This window comes from Nematolebias whitei, chromosome 5, assembly GCF_014905685.2.
Source record: "Nematolebias whitei isolate Nwh7 chromosome 5, NemWhi1, whole genome shotgun sequence".
Classification (NCBI taxonomy): Eukaryota; Metazoa; Chordata; class Actinopteri; order Cyprinodontiformes; family Rivulidae; genus Nematolebias; species Nematolebias whitei.
Window position 1 is genome coordinate 19,577,932 of NC_056502.1, and position 19,183 is coordinate 19,597,114.

The following is a 19,183-nucleotide window of genomic DNA, read 5'->3' on the forward strand; positions in this document are numbered from 1 at the left end:
TAATGAAAACCCCAAATTCAGTATCTGAGAAAATTAGAATATTACATAAGACCAATTTTAAAAAAGGATTTTTAGAAAGGTGGGCAGCACGGTGACACTGGACCTCAATTCACGTGGATTTTGTGCCTCTTCTCTCTTCCTCCAGACTCTGGGACCTTGATTTCCAAAGTGAATTCAAAGTTTACTTTAATAAGAGAACATAACGTTGGACCACTCAGCAGCAGTCCAGTCCTTTTTGTCTTTAGCCCAGGGGAGACACTTCTGATGCCGTCTCTTGTTCAAGAGTGGCTTGACACAAGGAATGAAACAACTGAAACCTATGTCTTGCATATGTCTGTGAGTGGGGGTTCTTGAAGCACTGACTCCAGCTGCAGTCAACTCTTTGTGAATCTCCCCCACATTTTGGAATGGGTTTTGTTTCACAATCCTCTCCATGGTGCGGTTAAACCGATTGCTTGTACACGCTTTCCTACAACATCTTTTCCTTCCCTTCACCTCTTTATTAATGTGCTTGGACACAGAGCTCTGTGAACAGCCAGCCTCTTTAGGAATTACCTTTTGTGTCTTGCCCTCCTTGTGCAAGGTGTCAATGGTTGTCTTCTGGACAACTGCCGTCAGCAGTCTTCCCCATGATTGTGCAGCCTACAGAACTAGACTGAGAGACCATTTAAAGGCCTTTGCAAGTGTTTGGAGTTAGTTAGCTGATTAGAGTGTGGCACCAGGTGTCTTCAATATTGAACCTTTTATTCTAATATTCTGAGACACTGAATTTAGGGTTTTCATTATCAGTTATAATCATCAACATTAAAATAAATAAACAGTTGAAATATATCGGTCTGTGTGTAATGAATGAATATAATGCAAAAGTTTCACTTTTTGAATGAAATTACTGAAATAGATCAACTTTTTCATGATATTCTAATTTTATGACGAGCACCACATGTTATGACTGTTTTCCTCCCGCAGGCTGAGACGTTGGTCTTCGGGGCTCAGTCACCTGTAGATTACCAGCTAAACCAGTTCAAAGAGCTAGGCGGGCTCTTACACCCACCTCTGTGGAGTCCCGCGTGCATTATTTCGCCACTTCCCTCTTTTCCTCCTACAGTACAGACTATTATTGTACCGACAAACCGGATATGACATGAAGCTAGGAGCTGCGGAGGACTTCGTGTGTGTTTCTTCTTCGCTCTTCGTATTGTTATTGTTATTATTATTATTATTATTATGGGTGACTGGAGTACAACAACAACAACCGCGGCCCTGACTCGCAGACGGAGGGCGACTCTGGCAGCGGCGCGAGCAGTGACTCTGCGGCCGGTGAACGGCAGCTCTGAGGCGGCCTCGGCTAGCGCAGCGGCCGCCGAGCTGAAAGCGAGCGACGGCGTGGGGGACAAGATCCGTGAGCGGTTCCTGGAGCCGCCCACAGAGACGAACAGACGCAGGAATGACATAAGTGACCGACTGAGGTGAGAGGCAACTAAAACTACACATGAACAAGAGTTTGGTTAAACTTTTAGGCGTTTGTTTTGCTAACTTTCTGACACTGAAGCTGCAGCTGCTGACATGTGGGAACAAGGGAGCACTTTTCTCTCTGACAGCTTCAATCATTCAAGCTACTTTATTTCGTTTTGCGTTGTAAAGTCACATGAAAGCCCACGTTTTACAGCTAAAACAACCAATAAGGTGCTGTCCTGTAGGACGTGAAGTGGAGAAACGTCCATGAAGAAGAGCATCTTAAAGGTTGTTTACAGTCATGTATCAGCTCTTCTCTAACAACACTTTGTAATCCAGCAATTTCCAGTCAGGTCATCTGGACAGTTTCTGTTGTTGTTGTTTTGTGTGCTGAAACGTTTCACCTTCCATCCAGAAGACTTCATCAGTCAAGGAAACACAACGCTAAACTGATTCTCCCCCCAAACAGCTTACTCCAAAGTGGAACAAACCAGTTATGTTGGTGCTAAGATGGTGTCTTTGGCACGTCCCCTCCTCCGGTGCCAGCCCTCTTCCTCGTGGACAGTCATGTCAAACTGGTTCAAAACCAACAAAGTCCATGCTCAATAATTCAGGTATACAATCCAACAATTTTCAGTCAGGTCATCTGGACAGTTTGTGTGTTTCCTTGACTGATGAAGCCTTCTGGGTGAAACGTTTCAGCACAAAAAAAAAAAAAAAAAAGAAACTCTCCAGATGACCTGACTGAAAATTGTTGGATTGCTGGATTATTGAGCATGGACTTTGTTGGGTTTGAAACAGTTTGTAATGTGAACACTTCTTTGGCTTTGTGTTGGTGGGGGAAAAGCAAGCCCTGCTGCAGGCTTCTGTAGAACACAGAGGTAATTTAATCATTGAGTCAGGAGTGTTAGAGGAAATAAAACATAATGGCTGAATCTGAATGAAACTCACCGAAAGTAATCACTGACTGAATATCTAAAGCAGATTAACTTTTGTCAGGCCCACTGGATATGGCTGCTATGGTTAATCAACCTTAGCAAACAAATGTGTTATAATACAGTCACATTTACAAATACTGAGCATTAATTTGGTGTGGTAGTAGCTGAAAGTCATCCTCATCCCATACTCTTAAGTGCTAAAAGACTGAGCAAGATTATTAACAATCAAAAAAATACATCATGGCCCTATGTACTAAATTTTACAAAGGAGGTTTAAATGTGTGAACTTGATAATAAATAATTTTCTCTGCAGAAGAAAGAAGAAAGTTGCTGTATTTGAAAAGAGCCACAAACTAGTTTTAAACAACAACGATCTTTGGGTCCTTAGGTGACAATAAATTATTTAAAGAAAATATTTGGTGCCACTTCTTGAAACCAATTATAGTGAACGCTGTTACTTTACTTCAGCCACAAATGCAATTAAAACGTGTATACATAAACAGGAGAGGTTTGACGAAAGTACTCAGCTATATTGACAATCAGTGTGCGCATTTCCTTCAAATTCTGCATACTGACATTTTAAATTATAAATTTGCATTGCTTGAAGAAATGTGTATCCCCCATCATCTTGAAAAATTACTGTAAAAAAAACCCTGTGAAAATCGCTGTAAAACCACTTGGTTGTTGACATGTGCTGCTGACTATCCATGATGCTGATCTCGTGCTGCTGATTATTTCATGTTGCTGCGTTCATTAATCCTCATCGGCTCATACAGACTCATGTTCGTGCTGCTGTTGTTTTTATACCATTAGTGCTTAGTGTATTCTTAGTTCATGACTCGGATCTTACTACTGTTTTTCTTTACAATTTGTATTTTTGTTGGATGTAACTGGGACTCTGTGTACATAGTTTCGTTCCAGCTCATGTACCACATGTGATGTGAATGACAATCAAAATCCTTGTATCCTTGTAGATATATCACTATGGGAATGTTAAAAAACTGTTCTCCACTTCATGATTGTAATGCTTCTTCTTCATGTCTGCAGCTGTCACAAGTTACAGGAGTCCCTCCTGAGTTCAGCCAGTGGCTATAGGAACTATAGAGGAGTCCTCAACTGGTGTGTGGTGATGCTGGTAAGACACACTGTTTGCACACATGAACACCACTTTATTCTTTAACAGGGACAAAACTGGATTTGTTTTCCTTTCTGGATCACGGGGCTCACTGGTGCCCATCCCCAGAAGTCACTGTGTGAGAGGTGGGGGACACCCTGGACAGATCGCAAATCCATCACAGGACAGGGCCACAGAGACGAATAGAACAAACAACCATTCACACTCACACCTAGGGACAATTTAGAGTTACCAATTAGCCTAACATGCATGTTTTTGGTCTGTGGGAGTAAATTGGAGTACAGACATGAACATGCAAACTCCACACAGAAAGGCCCCATGTCTTTGTTCCGGCCTCAGGCCTGGAGGTAATCCTACGACCTTCCTGCTGTGAGGCGACAGCTCTGATCACTGCTTCACTGTGCCGCCCCACACAGGGAGGGAGACAATAAACATTTAAACAAGTGTATACAACTTGGCCAGTAGTCAGTTACGATCATGGTCAAGGTTCTTTATTTGTCATTCGCACTACAACGAAATTGTGTACACAGGGTCCCAGTAACATCCAACAAAAGTATGAATTGTACATGAAAAACAGTAATAAGATCTAAGATATGAACTAAAAAATATGCTAAACTAAGAATACACAAGACACTAGTAGTACAAAAACAATACGCCGAACAACAGCAGCACGAACATGAGTCGGTGTGAGCAGGTGAGTAGGAATGAATACAGCAGCATGAAATGAATCAGCAGCATGAAATAAATCAGCAGCACTGATAGTCAGCAGCACATATAAACAATGAAGTGACATTACAGTGATTTTTTTTTTTCTTCTCACAGTGATAATCCTGATTTTAAAAAACCTAGCAAAAATATAATCAGCCATGTCTGTGCATATGTAATCTTTTTATGATTTATTATTTACTTTATTAATTATTAATTATTTATTTATTTCTTAAGTAGGGAAATAAAACTGCAGCAGCTGCTCCAACCAGCTCCCAGCAGCCCACATTTGTCTGTTTTTAGCAACAATGCTCTTCTTTATATTATTTTAAGGGTTCAGGTTATTTTAAGTTAAATATACATTTATTTACTCAAGTCAAGAATTTGTATGTTTTCATAATTTATTATGTTTTTTTCAATGAAAAAACGCTTATTGACCCAGAATTAAAAGGGAAGTGCTGTATATCGGCCATCAGCAAACAAATATTCAAGTTTTTGTTTAAAAGCTGTTTATTACATCCACTTTGAATGTTCTTGTTATTATTCTGAATTTCATCTCTATTCCAGGCCTTTGATAATTAAATGTAAGTTTTTGCAAACATGAGGAAGTTTGAGTAAAGAAAAATGTTTCTTTACTCAACATGTTTATGTGAAGCCTAGTTCGGGTTTCATGTAGTCTTTGTGTCAGGGAGGAGGAGATAGAACATGAGAGAGGACACAAGAAGATGAAACAACGGAAGCTTTCTGTTAATCTTTTTTTTTTTGTTTGTTTTTGCATTAATTACCTTGTTCATCAGGTGAGGTTTAACTTCAGTCTCAATGACTGAAAATCTGTCCCCTTCTCAGCCTTTGTGAGATATTTCAATCCACTGAAAATGAGCAGGAGTCAGAGGGAGAGATAAAAAATGAAGGATGGTGGATGAGGACAGAGAAGAGACGAGAAAGGATGAGTTAATTAAATTATAAAGACAAAAGTGCCAACAAAATGACCAATAGTAAAAATGAGTATGAATCAGCTACAGTTTTCTCTTTATCTTCTACTTTTTGTTCCAGGTGCTGAGTAATGCTCGCCTCTTCTTAGAAAACATTATAAAGTGAGTATTTTTCTAGAGAATTTATGACCAGTAGTATTAAAAGGTGTGTGAGATTATTATGACACCAGATTCTCATGAATTAATCTAAATAACTTTTTTTTAACACAATGTTGCTACATATTTTCATATGGTTTAGTTACTTTTTAAAAGAGCCACAAGTACAGATGCATTAGTAGTTTAAAATATTGTCCACTTTTCAAAACATTTTTATTTGTATTCATTCATTTTTGTTTATAATGTTTTAAATTGTATTGTGTTTTTGTATATTTCCAGGTATGGCATTCTTGTAGACCCAATTCAGGTGATTTCTTTGTTCTTGAACGACCCCTACAGCTGGCCAGCAGCGTGCCTTTTAATCGGTAAGAAAATATTTTGAACATTTACATTGCTTGAGGCAAATCACATCATAAAGTAACAGAAATGTTGTTAAAAATATATTGTGTTTTTATTTGGTTTGGGTCTAAAGTATATCACTTAAACATGTGACAAATAATACACACCCTTTTGTCAAACTCCGATTTGACAGGCGTCTATTAAGAATAACTTGATCATGGGAATGACCCCTCAGGTCATCTAATTATCATTTCTCTTTTATGTAACTGAAATGCCCTATTTAAGAATGACCTTAAAGGTTATTTTATTATGTACATATACAAACAATAACCTTCCTGTACAGGCCTGATCAAGTGTCTGAGTAGATATATGGGAATGAGCTATGGCACCTGGAGTAATATTAGCTCATTCTTATCTAGATTCAGCACAATCTGTTGGCTTCCTTAGCTGGATAAGTTTTACTAATTGGCTTTTTTATGTATGTGAATGCTTTTGTAAAGTGCCCTGAGACAACTTCTGTTGTGACTTTGCGCTATACTGTATAGGGGGCAGAGGTGGTGTGGAGATAGGGCAGTCGACTTGGGACAAGAAAGTCACGGTTCAAATCCCCGCCATGCCCACATGTCGTGGCGTCATGAACAAGACACATAATCCCTAACTGCTCATCGGGTGCTTACATAGCTGCCCACTGCTCCACCTGGGTGCATCTCAGGTGTGATGGGTTAAATGCAGAGAACTAATTTCGTCATTATACGGGAACATACAATGATAACCACACATAACACTCAACTTATAAATAAACTGAACTGAATTGAACTGAATTGTCAGAGAGACTTTAATCTTTTGTTCTGCCCTCCCACAACCAAGTGAAATATCTTGAGGTTCCTGGATCAGTAAAAGGCCTTAGTTTGAGAAATCATCGTCAAAAGTTTGAGATCCCACACACATTCGTAATCCAATCAAAAAAGAGTGTGGGGTTTCTATTGTAATCATAAATGTTTTTACGATGGTCCGTTTATCGTTTGCTGTTAAAAACCTGATCAGTCTGGTCAAGAGATTCAGGATAAAAACCTCGCTCAAGGACCATCTACTGCTGATTCTTCATCAACTTGGTTTGAATGTTATGCCAAAGCAATAATGTTATTACTTGTGTTTGTTTGTTTGTACTGTTAGCAAAATATCTCATGAACCACTAAAGGAATGTAAACGAATCAATTAGACAGTAATACTGGATGAACATCTACAACTGATTAACTGTTGTCAGTGCCATAAAGCTTCAGCTAATATACCCTTGCCCCCACAAAAAAAAAGTCTACTTGCTATTACAAACTGTGGAGTAAAGTTTTTGGGGTAGTAGCAGCTAGTAATCCTCAACACATACTTTGAGCATTATGATGTGGACTTGGTGGCCATCTTGAATTAAAACAGTCATCAAATCTAGTAGACATTCAAAGAATGCTTGGTATTTAATTTTTTTGTTTGTTTTTCAAACACAACTTTTCTAATAAGGAAATAATCTTTTTTTTTTATTTTATTTTGGTAATATGATGTTCTAAATAAAAATGTCATGAGACAGCATGAGAAAATTAGATTGAACTACTTCATGTGCACTGTGTTGATTAAATATTCAGTTTCAATGCTAACGCTACATCATGGCTGAGGGTTTATCTTGTGTTCAATCAAATTTCTACTGCCACTAATGGTTAACTTCAAACAATATTAAGATATAAAAACAAAGGGAATGATACTAGGAAAACCATTTGACCCTACCCACAGACATGGGTAGAAACACAGGCCTGTATATACACAAACAGAAAATAATAAAGGCAGGCTTTTTGAGCAGAATCAAGCGTGACATCAAGTACATCAAGGTTTCAATAAGGAAATCTGAAAAACACTCGTAATCAATAAATGGTGGGATACATCTTATATACATGTGTATATTTGTTGAAGTTAAACAAATGTATTAAATGTATCAACTTATTCAATTTTGTAAATCATTTCAGATACATTATATGACTATATATTTTTATCATTCAGTTTGTTTTTATTGGAAATAAATAATAAAAAAAGTGATTATGTGGTTTTTAAATATCTGTCTTCCCTAAATGGTGCAGTCTGTTGTAAAACTTCTCTTATTTGAAGACACACGGGTGCATTCTGCAGGCTGCTATAGCTTCTTTCCCTGTTTATTTTTATGGTATGTTGCAATGAAAGTCTGCAGTAATGCAGCTTGCAGTGTCTCTAGTGGGACAATCACCTGCCCTATATACTCGGCAGCACTGGTACCATCCTGCAGAGAGAAGGGAAGAGGAAAATGGGAAGCATCGGAGGGAGGACAGCAGTTGGGGAACCATTTAATGGAAGATTAAATTAGGGGAGTGAATGCGTCCAAAGGGGTTAGGGAGGAGGAAAATGCAGTGTAGATGGAGAGATTAGGTAAAAGTTCTGTATCAAGACAGGGTAAAGAGAAAGAAGGGAAAATAGATGGCGTTAAGGTAAATGATTGCAGAGGTGACGTTTAAGAGACAGGTGAGAATTGGGTCTGTTAGCAGCAGCATGGACAGTAATGGAGCTCATTCCCAAAGGGACGATGAGAAGCCACTGCAGCATCGACGCTCACATTTTAACTCTTGAACACCCTGACACGGTGCATGAGGATGCTTATGAGCAAAATGGGCGACATTTTCGATTCCAACATGAAAAGTTTTTACACTTAGGAAACTGACTTGATTGTGAGCTGTTTTTCAATGTCCTTCTTTTTTTGAGTATCTTAATTAATGGGCATTAATTAAGATAACTGGGTGACTTTGTTGCAGTTTAGGTTTTTCACTCATCTGTTCTTCAGATGGTTGAGTCTCAATGTGTGATGAAGTGTAGCTACTCAATATCTTTCCACAAATTCCACTTCAAAAGATCTTTAAATCCATTCAAAGGTTTATTTGATTAACAAGTTAACCCATTTTTGTGATTGTTCTTGCCAACATTTAACAGTGCTTCATTTTGTTTGCAGTAAAGTCACTTGGTTGTAATTTGATTTGGCGAAATAAGAGACTACACTTGACTTCTCATTGAATGCAGTTATGTTGAAACTTGTGTGACTAAATATTTGGAAATTACTGTGTAGTATATCTTGTCCTTTGCGTATTTAGTAAAAACTTGAGTTTTTGCCAAGTCAAAAGCTATCAGAAATGTAAATAAATGACAAAATCAGCTGCAATAACCTGTATACTAATGGACTTTAATGTAACTACTGTATAATTACCATAATTACTGAAACTTTCAAGAATAGTAAGCGATTATGAATATTAAATTAATTCACGTTTAGGAAAGCTGCTTTAAAGACAGGAATTTATTTATAATGTTGCCTTTAGGGGGAATTTGTTTCTAACTTCTTCAAAATACCTTGTATATCCTGACATCAAACAAATATATCTTCCTAAATCACTAAATTTCATTAGGAGCAGCAGCGCTCAAGATTAGCTGCTCTAATCACGAGATCATGAACCCTTGTAATCAAAATGTTTCGGGCAGTTTGCACATCTGTCCACTGCAGATTAGATGGATTGACTAGTTAATGTCTGATTAGGATCTTAAAATGGAACAATTGCTCCAATTAAGTGTCGTTAATGTGGCTCGGCACAGTCTAGTCGGGGATAATGAGGGGTCTTCCTGTTCATGATTACCTGAAGTTGAATCAGTAGTTATTTGCCTTGCAGTTTAAACTTGAAGACTGACAGGAAAATGAAAAATACTAACCTGAGATTATGCATGCAGATTAACCCTTTTTCAGATACTGATGTAGATTAATGTTTGCAAAATAAACTGAGCACTTATAAGTATTTTTGTACATATTTTGATTAAAAAAAAAAAACGTGTACATCCTTTCGCAAATGTATAGTGATTGCTTAGTAACTACTATTTCATTCTCCCCTTCATAATGAAAAGAAGTGAGACAACCTAACTCTCCAGAGTGGAAATGTAGGGGCATGGATTGGGGGGAATGTTTTCTGTGAAATTTCATTGGCGAAAAAAAATCTAACAAAAATAGAAGAGCTGATGGCCTCTCACTGTCTTTGACAGTGTCCAACGTCTTCATTCTGGTGGGCCTTTATACTGAAAGACAGCTGTCGAAGGTGAGTGGAGAAGCCCTGCTTACTTTTAAACATCAGTTATGATTATTTATAATGACTTGTTTCAATCATTGTGTAAAAATCAGAGCTCACTCAGTCATCAGGGATTTTTTTTTTTTTAACAACGTATTTTTGGCTCGGACAACCAAATCTCACCTCGAGGTTGTCCTTGCAGACAATCAAGTGAAATAGATAAGGATTAAAGTTTTCCGTTGCCATGATGTATTTCTGTCATCTTTAAAAATGAAAGAGATGTGGGGGGAGGGGGGCATATGTTTTGTTGTGTTCTTGGTAAAACCATCTTGTTAAAACCATCTAAGCCAATCTAATAATGATACAGGATTTAAACTGAGGAGCATTAAGCGTAGGACCACTAGACTGAAGAACAGCTTCTACCCTGAAGCTGTTCGACTCATGAATCCCTAATCAGGATTATCACTGTGGGGAAAATAAAATCACTGTAATGCCACTTGATTGTTGATATGTGCTGCTGATCTCATGCTGCTGTGTTCATTCGTCCTCATCTGCTCACACAGGTTCACGTTCGTGCTGCTGCTGTTCAGCGTATTATTGTTTTTGCACTGTTTAGCGTATTCTGAGTTCATACAGTATCTTAGATCTTATTACTGTTTTTCTTTTACAGATTTAATTTATACTTTTGTTGTATGCAACTGGGACCCTATGTGCAAAGTTTCATTCCACCACATGTACCACATGCGATGTGAATGACAATAAAGAACCTTGACCTTGAGGCTAAGGAGAGTGATACCCCTGTAATTGGAGCATATCCTCTGGTCCCCCTTTATGAAGAGGGGAACCACCACCCCAGTCTGCCAATCCAGTAACACTGCCCCCGATGTTCACGTCATGTTGCAAAGGCATGTCAACCAAGACAGCCCCACAACATTCAGAGCCTTAAGGACATCAGGGCGAATCTCATTCACCCCCGGTGCCCTGCCGCCTCGGAGCTTTTTTAAATACCTCAGCGACCTCAGCTACAGTTATGGACAAACCAATCCCGAAGTCCCCCGACTCTGCTTCCTCCATAGAAGACGTGCTGGTGGGATTGAGAAGGTCCGAGAAGTATTCCTACCTCCCAGGGGCGGCTAAGTGGTTAGAGCAGTCATCCTCCAATACGAGAGTTGTGGGTTCGATTCCACCAGCAGTCACATGCCGAAGTGTCCCTGGGCAAGACACTGAACCCCTAAATGCCTCCGATGTGTGTCCCATCGGTGTATGAACATGATAAAGCTCTGATTATTCTTTGTACAGATCTAGTAGAGTGCTGTATGAATGGATAAATGAGGACATAGATTGTTATGTAAAGCGCTTTGAGTATCTTGATCAGATAGAAAAGGATAGGACTCCTTCTTCAGCTTGACAGCCTTCCTAACCCAGGGTGTCCACCACCGAGTTCCTGGATGGCCACCGTGAGAAGCACCGACAACCTTGTGGCCACAGCTCAAGGCAGCCACTTCAACAATTGAGGTGCGGAACATGGTCCACTCAGACTCAGTGTTCCCTGCCTCAGCTGGGATGTGGTTAAAGCTCTCCCGGAGGTGTGAGTTGAAGATCTTTCTGACAGGTTCCTCTGACAGATGTTCCCAGCAAACCCTCAGTACACATCTGGGTCTTCCAGGTCTATCCGGCATCTTCCCCCACCATCTGATCCAACGGTGGTGATCAGTTGACAGTGCAGCTCCTCTCTTCATCCGAGTGTCCAAAACAATTGGCCATTAATCAGATGACACGACTATGAAGTCTTTCATCGATCTATGACCTAGTGCGTCCTGGTGCCAAGTGTAATTATGGACACCCTTATGTTCGAACATGGTGTTCATGATGGACAAACTATGACTAGCACATAAGTCCAACAACAGAACACCGCTCGAGTTTAGATCAGAGAGGCTGTTCCTCCCAATCGCACCCCTCCAGGTCACACTGTCGTTACTCACGTGGGCTTTGAACTCCACCTGTAGAATTAAGTGAGTTGCGAGTGTCTCTCTCGCAAATTATGATGACAAGGAAGAGGATAAGGAGAACGAGGAAGTTTCACTCGAGCAGCTCCTGAAACAGTCTGCCTGCCTCTCAGTAGCTTGGACATTCCAAGCAGTCCACAAGATGCTTGACTGAGTACATTTTTCTATAGTAAACTGTGCATATAGTGCAATATAATTATTAAATTGAAATTTTTAAAAGACGTGTTACCATCTTTGTTGTCAATGTTGTGAAGAACCAAAAATTTGGAGGACAACCAGATTTTGTCGACATGTTTTCCACTGGACAACATGGACATTTTCCTCATGTCTACCCGCTTGGTGATTGTCTGTAATGCTGATTGTGTTGTTTGGTGAAAATGGGAAAAAGAGACTGTTTTTCACTTTATGTTAAAATAATGCTTTTTTTTTGTTTGTTTGTTTTTATCAGGGTTCATTTAGTGAACTTGTTGGATTTCTGGTCCATTGCATTAACTTGACTGTCATGCTAACATTCCCTGCTGCAGTGGTGCTCCTGGTTCCTTCCATGACCCCAGGTAAAATGTTTCTCACCATTAATAAACTATACATAGCTGAGAGAAATCCTTCATTATGAAACATAGCTGAACAATTATTCTCTCATTATAGTTTAGATTAGGGCTATTCAACTGGCGGCCCGTGGCCCACATGTCTTCAGTCCGGTCCATCAATGAGTTAGTTTAAAAAATTATATATTTTTTGGGTTGGGGGGGGGGGGGGGGGTATGGGTTTGGGTTTTGGCTTCTGTTTATTGCTTTTATGATTCAATGCATTAACACAATCTAATTTAAAAGGCAACAGATCGTTGTAAAACTTGGTTTATTTACATAACGACTTTAACGGCTGGATGTCCGCCCCCTGAGCTGCTGCTTTCAGTAACTGTGTCCCCCCTGAGAAGTTTTGTTGAATAGCCCTGATTTAGATGAATAAATCAAGTCCTAACGTCGCTCTCCGGTGAAACTGTCAACAGGTCTGATGGTGCAGTAAGGGATATGTCTTTTACACAGAGTCATAATTGAAGTCGGTTAGCAGTAATGGACCAGTTGGTCGTGACTGGACCGCTTCCAGCTGGCTCTAAAGGGAGGAGGAGATCAAGAGAGGAAAGGAAATGAAATGAAAGAAAAGGACAGAACAGATGAGGAGAGGAGACGAGAGGTGCCAAAGCAGGCGTGATTCTCAGCATAGGTCATCCAGGGGTCTCGTTCTTCTGTCTTAATCAAGCTGTCTGACAGGAACCGTGACTGCTTTCCAAAAACCACTCCCATAAAGAGCTGGGTTTAGTGACACATGATGGGCAAATACACAATATTCTGGGAGGTAATTTCACTATTATTACAGCTGCATGGTTTGTATTAACTGCAGTTATTTAAAAGCATTGACATGTTTTTTTAAATTAAGCCCTCAGTATTCCCAGCAGTGGCTCTCATTTGCATTTATAGGGAACCTTAATCGTCGCTGCAACATTCATTGGTTCACAGTTTTAGTAAATATGATTTTGTTTAATTGTACATATTCAACTTGGATGAACGTGAAATGAACTTAAAACTGTAAAATGTTTTTGTCCAGGTTGCATCTGTATTCAGCCCGCGTCATAGGAACGTTTCATATCGTTAAGTAAATGTTCTGGATGTATCTCTCACTGTTGGTTCAGCGTGACGTTTAGTCTTCAGGCTAGTGCTTCTCCAACGTCACCTGATTCAACCAACAGAAAGTGAGTTTCCTGTCAGACTCGTGTGATCCTTGCATCTTCTCGCCGTTTGGGTGGCGACATACTCGTATGTTTTTCCTCTCATCTGTTCTCTCGCTGGGAGGTGAAGTGAGGGAATCGGCCCATCTGTCTGTTCTCCTTCGTGTGCTGCTGTGCACACAGGAAGGCCAGTGACAGAGGACTGTTGTGTGTGCGCGTGTGTAAAAACAGCTACCACATTCATACATGGTAACAAACGATCTCATTTCATATTTTATTTTTCGAGGTATAGTGTTTTATTTAGGAGAGTAAATTGATAACTACTTCCTGCTGCCTATATTCCATTATTTCCCGTTTGAAACGAGTCAATTAATGAGTCGCTCTCTGCTCTGTAGGATTTTAGAGGTTTGATTCTCGCTTTGATGTTGTGCACATTTCATCTCATCATGGAACATCCGTTGTTGTAAAGTGTCTTATCTAAGTCATTTTGTAAATGTTAAGTAGGATTTGCTTAAACCAAATAAGGAACATCAGACAAACAAACTCGAGGACGCTCTCGGTGAGAAGTGGTCTGTGGTTTGTTTAAAGTGGCCAGAGCTCTTGTTATGCAAACTAAAATGACGCTACTACTAGAAACAAGACTTAAAGTACAACTGCATATATCTTTTTCAGCTATTTTTAGTTTGGAGAGATTTAATTCAAGCTCACAGCTCTGACATGAACTTTAGAAAATGGTTTATATTTGACTCCTATGAAAGGGTGAAAGAGATTTACTGGGGGGTACATGTTGAGTGCTTCACTGCTTAAACACATGTGAAAAACTTTGTCTCTTGCTGCACAGCTCTGAAATTAAACACATAAGTTATCCATCCATCCATTATCTTCCTTTCTGGGTCGCAGGGGTCACTGGTGCCCATATCCAGCAGTCACTACCGGTACATGAGAAGTGGGATACACCCTGGACAGGTCTCCAGTCCATCCCAGGAACAGAGACAAACAACCATTCACTCTCTCATGGGATCATTTAGTCACCAATCAGACTAACATGCATGTTTTTGGTCTGTGGGACGAAACCGGAGTACCCGGAGAAAACCCACGCATGCACGGAGAGAACATGCAAACTCCGCCCAAAATTCGATCCAGCGACCTTCTCACTGAGAGGCAACGGTTCTACCACCCTTCACCACCGTGCCACCCCTTATTCAAGCTCCCAGGTCGTAAATATTTACATTTACATTTAGAGTCGACCCAATTCATGGCTGCCACAGTCAACCTGACAAAACACAGGAATTGTTTTAACTCTGTCAGTTTGACAGATATTGGCCTAAATTCTGGTTTGGTAGAAGTTTAGAACCATCTCCACCACATATTCTGAGCTCTAAGAGATTGCTTAAGATTTTTGTTTAAAAAGTTGCCATTACCTATTTGGAGTTGGCTCTGTCTCTGTCTGTAAGCAAACTATCTTATAAACCATTAAACATATTTTAAATAAAAGTTTCTGGAAATATTGAATGTGTATCTATAAGTGATTACGTTTTGGATCCAAGTGAATTTAAGATGTCTACCAAAGCCAGCTGAACCAACAAAACAAAAAAATGGCTGTAACATAGATTTACAAATGTGCCAACACTTGTGATTGTAGCTTGGACTTTTCCACAACACATAATCAGGGTTCCACTCATTGTGATGTTTTTTGCTTAAAATGGCAATAATTTTTTTAATCAATCAAGTTTGTCTGTTGGTGGAGCTGCAGCCTCTCAGAGAGAAGGTCATCAGATCAAATCCCATCAAGGACCTTTTCTGGGTGGAGTTTGCATGTTCTCTCCGTGTATGTGTGGGTTTTCTCCCAGGTATTCCACTTTCCTCCCACAGACTAAAAACATGCATGTCAGGCTGAATGGTGACTCTAAATTGTCCCTAGGTGTGAGTGAGAGAGTGAATGTTTGTTTGTCTCGTTGTGTCCCTGTGATGGACTGGAGGCCTGTCCAGAGTGTCCCCCGCCTCTCACACAGTCATGGCTGGATATGGGCACCAGTCCACAACTCGGAAAGGAAGATTCAGGTGAAGACAATGGATGGATAGATGTTTGTCTGTTAGCAAAATATCTCCTGTACCTCTAGACTGGCTTTGATAGAACTTTCAGAAAGTACTCGTTGGATGTATAACTACAGCTGATTCACTTTGGGAGTCAGTCCAGTTCAAGATAGCTGTCACAACTAATCGACATTAGCCAACACAAAACATGTGGTTATAACTTTCAGTGTTACAGACACTGAGCTGCAGTTTGTTGTGGTAGTAGCTGAGTCATCTGCAACACATAACTCATGCTGCGACTTGTTGCAGTATCACATTACACTGCTCATGAGGTTATCTTTAGGGTTTGAAAGAAACAACTAGAAGACCGTCGTTTCTCAGTAGGAGACGATCTCAGTGTTAAAGTCTGGCATGAAAAGCAGCAGGTGCGATATATTCCTTCATTGAGTGCTAGGTCTTTATTTATGTATTCTAGGGTTTTTATTCCCCTCTGTTCAACCTGTGACACCTAAACCATGAGCAAGTAGATAATGTGTTGTGCTACATTATTGTTCTGTTAACAAACGCCTCCTCTTCCTCTTCTTGTTGTCAGTTGGTGGTGTGGTTGCACTCGGTACTTACACCATCCTCTTCCTGAAGCTGTACTCGTATAAGGACGTGAACCTCTGGTGCAGAGAGCTGAGCACGGTCAAGGTCAAAAGACTCTCCAGGTCACTGTCTTGTAAGTCGTAGACGCACCTTCGTGCCATACATAATGTAAGTTTTAGCTTGACCGAAAGGGCAAATGAGGTCAAACTGATGGTAGTGATGTATCCTGAGATGAGTGGCTCATTCTGTTAGAGCGACACCCACTGGTGAATGATTCACACTGCAGCTTGTAAAATAGATTTGACCCTTCAGCGTTGAAGAAACAGCACAGAGCTGCGAGGAGATATTGATTATCCAATAAAAACTGCTATATTGCTCAATATGGATGCACTTTGTGTTATAAAATACAAGTTTTCATTTATTTGTTGTTTCATGATGCTGAGTTTCTATCCACAAATGTCCACTACAGGTCCATCACCGCAGCACTTTCGAGGAGGCGAACACAAGGTGTGTTATCCCGGCAACCTCACAATCAGAGGTACACACCCCACTGTTGTTTATTGTAAACTGATTGATTCATGTTCCAAACATCTCCCTTTGCTGTTTTGTCACATTTTCTGAGCTGCTCTCCGTCTCTGCAGACATCTACTACTTTGTCTTTGCGCCGACTCTGTGCTACGAGCTCAACTTCCCTCGCTCGCCCAAAGTTCGCAAGAGTTTCCTGCTGAGGAGACTGTTTGAGATGGTGAGGACACGTCTTGCTGGGATCGATTTTAAGAAAGGGAAAATTAAAAAAAGACTTTATGGCCAGATTCACACATTCAGTTCAGTTGTTTTTTTGTCGTTTGTTTGTTGTGCAAGTTTCCCATAATCATATCTATTATATCATTATATCTTTTTATATATTTTTAATGTATCATGTGTTTTTAGAATGTTTTTTTTTTTGGGTTAGCAAAGCCTTTTATACGTTTTATGACATTTTTAACTTGTGTTGTTTTATTTATGAGCCAGATGTCAAAGGTACATCTTCATTTCATGGAATGTTATGGACAATAAAGTTATGTTGAACTGAAATGAAATATAAAATATATAGTACATTATTATTACGTTTAAAAAAAAAATCCCTTTTGTAATGTAAAAAAGCTTTTCCTAAAAAGTTTTTCTTATTTTTTAAATTTATTTAATTTTTTTTACCTTTTAACCATTTCCACTAAATTTTATTGCTTTAAGTTTATTTTTTTGGTCAAATATATTTTTAATCGTGAGCTTTAATTTATTACTTTCCTCCTAAAGTAAAATATGTTCTTGTCTAAGTGTCTTCTGAAACTACGCCCCTCATCCAGACGTGTGTGTTTTTCTCCTTAGATGTTTTTTATCCAGCTGTTAGTCGGTCTCACCCAACAGGTACAATATTAAAATATATTTTTCAAACTCTTAATTTGCTCAAGTTCAATCTGAGTCAATCCTTTGAAGGTAAACGTGCAGCAGGTGTCTGAACTGTGGCTTAATGCAGTGTTTCCCTTCATGATTCTCAGTGGATGATTCCCATCATTCAAAGCTCCATGAAACCACTAGAAGTAAGATGTCAAAACAAAACTGATGCTCATGAAGAAAATGTAAAATAGTGTGCTGATAGATTTGTTTTTGTTCTTTTCTACTAGGACATGGATCTGTCCAGAATGACTGAGAGACTCTTACGATTAGCCGTAAGTTAAAAATACAACTTAAACTGAAACCTGATTGAAATGGACAGTTCAGATCTTTGAAAGTGGAGTTCTGTGGAAAACCTATGAACAGTTAATATCTTACCTGTTGCATGTAGCTCTTTGAAGGATACAGTTTGCAGAAACTGAGTTTCATTCTGACCAGAGCAACAAGCTACATGCTAACCGGAGCAGAGCCAAAACCAAAGTGGACCCCTGCTGTTTAAAAGCTGCTGCAGTATCTTGAGTTTAGCTCAGATCTTCTGTTCTGGTTTCCAGGTTCCCAATCACTTGCTGTGGCTGATGTTTTTTTACTCCTTCTTCCACTCATCCATGAACTTCACAGCTGAGCTGCTGTGCTTTGGAGACAGGCAGTTTTACAAGGACTGGTGGTGAGTTTGTGTGTCTCTGTGATGTTTGGAGCGTGCACGAGGATGTGCACCGCTCAGAGTGGCTGTTTGTCACAAAATAAAACATTAATATCAGCAGATGTGTATAAAAAATATATTTTTTCTAAATTAGGGTTTAAGTTAGGTTTATGAGACAATAAGTTTGGAAGCTGGCTTTAAATTTAATTGTAAAAATTTAAAACCCCACAATTGCTGATGTTATTAAAAATGTTTCAGTAAATTCTTAAGTTGAAAAATGTGGGTTTTCAAATTTGGAAACGTTTCATGCAAACAGGAACAAACCTGGGAATGTGTAAATGTTTTCCTTTAAAAGGAATATTAAAGATAGTTGAGTAAAACATATATTTGAGTAAAACGCCAGATTTCATGCAACAAGAGGTGCCACGTCATTAAAAAGGTCAACTAAATCACCTGGACATGTTGGTACAGAAGCAAATAGTAACATGTTTAAAGTTTAGTTTGAGTGATTCAACATTTTGTAATGTACTGAAATTTGTTTTGTTTTCATGTGAAAAGAAAGAAAATCATGACAATCACATAAGAATATTTTTTATAGAGTTGCGTACATAAATTTAGATAAGTATTACAACAACAAAAAACTGTTTTTAAACTCATTGTTTTCTTAAAGTGGTGGTGTTGTAACACAGTGATGTCATCATTTGCAAACTATGTCATTAAATTAGTTACTTTCATAAAACTTGGATCAAACTGACAAAAGAAAATGTTTGTCTTTTGTTTGCCAAAGTTTATCTTTTATCTTTTCAGACATGTTAAATGGGATTTGTGTGTGTGCATGTGTATGTGTACGTGGATAGGTGCACATTGGGTATAAACGTATTTGTTTATTTTGTGTGTTCAGTCAAAGCAGATGCAGTTTCTGATGTGGGTTTGTTTTGCAAGGAGTTGTTCAAATGTGCGTGTATGTACGAGTGTATATGTGTAGGTATATATATATA

At 39.1% G+C, this 19,183-nt stretch overlaps 1 protein-coding gene across 1 annotated transcript in view; it reads left to right on the forward strand.

The window, feature by feature from the left end:
• Positions 1-1,133: 1,133 nt before the first annotated feature.
• The window catches only part of dgat1b (diacylglycerol O-acyltransferase 1b), a 38,970-nt gene continuing 20,920 nt past the window's right edge, over positions 1,134-19,183 (forward strand). The window contains exons 1-13 of the mRNA XM_037676312.1: positions 1,134-1,466; positions 3,438-3,525; positions 5,284-5,324; positions 5,598-5,683; positions 9,741-9,793; positions 12,218-12,323; positions 16,119-16,247; positions 16,584-16,652; positions 16,756-16,859; positions 17,480-17,518; positions 17,650-17,691; positions 17,776-17,820; positions 18,097-18,209. Coding sequence (XP_037532240.1) covers positions 1,225-1,466; positions 3,438-3,525; positions 5,284-5,324; positions 5,598-5,683; positions 9,741-9,793; positions 12,218-12,323; positions 16,119-16,247; positions 16,584-16,652; positions 16,756-16,859; positions 17,480-17,518; positions 17,650-17,691; positions 17,776-17,820; positions 18,097-18,209 — 1,157 coding nt within the window. The 5' untranslated portion in view covers positions 1,134-1,224. The remainder of the gene's footprint in view (positions 1,467-3,437; positions 3,526-5,283; positions 5,325-5,597; positions 5,684-9,740; positions 9,794-12,217; positions 12,324-16,118; positions 16,248-16,583; positions 16,653-16,755; positions 16,860-17,479; positions 17,519-17,649; positions 17,692-17,775; positions 17,821-18,096; positions 18,210-19,183) is intronic.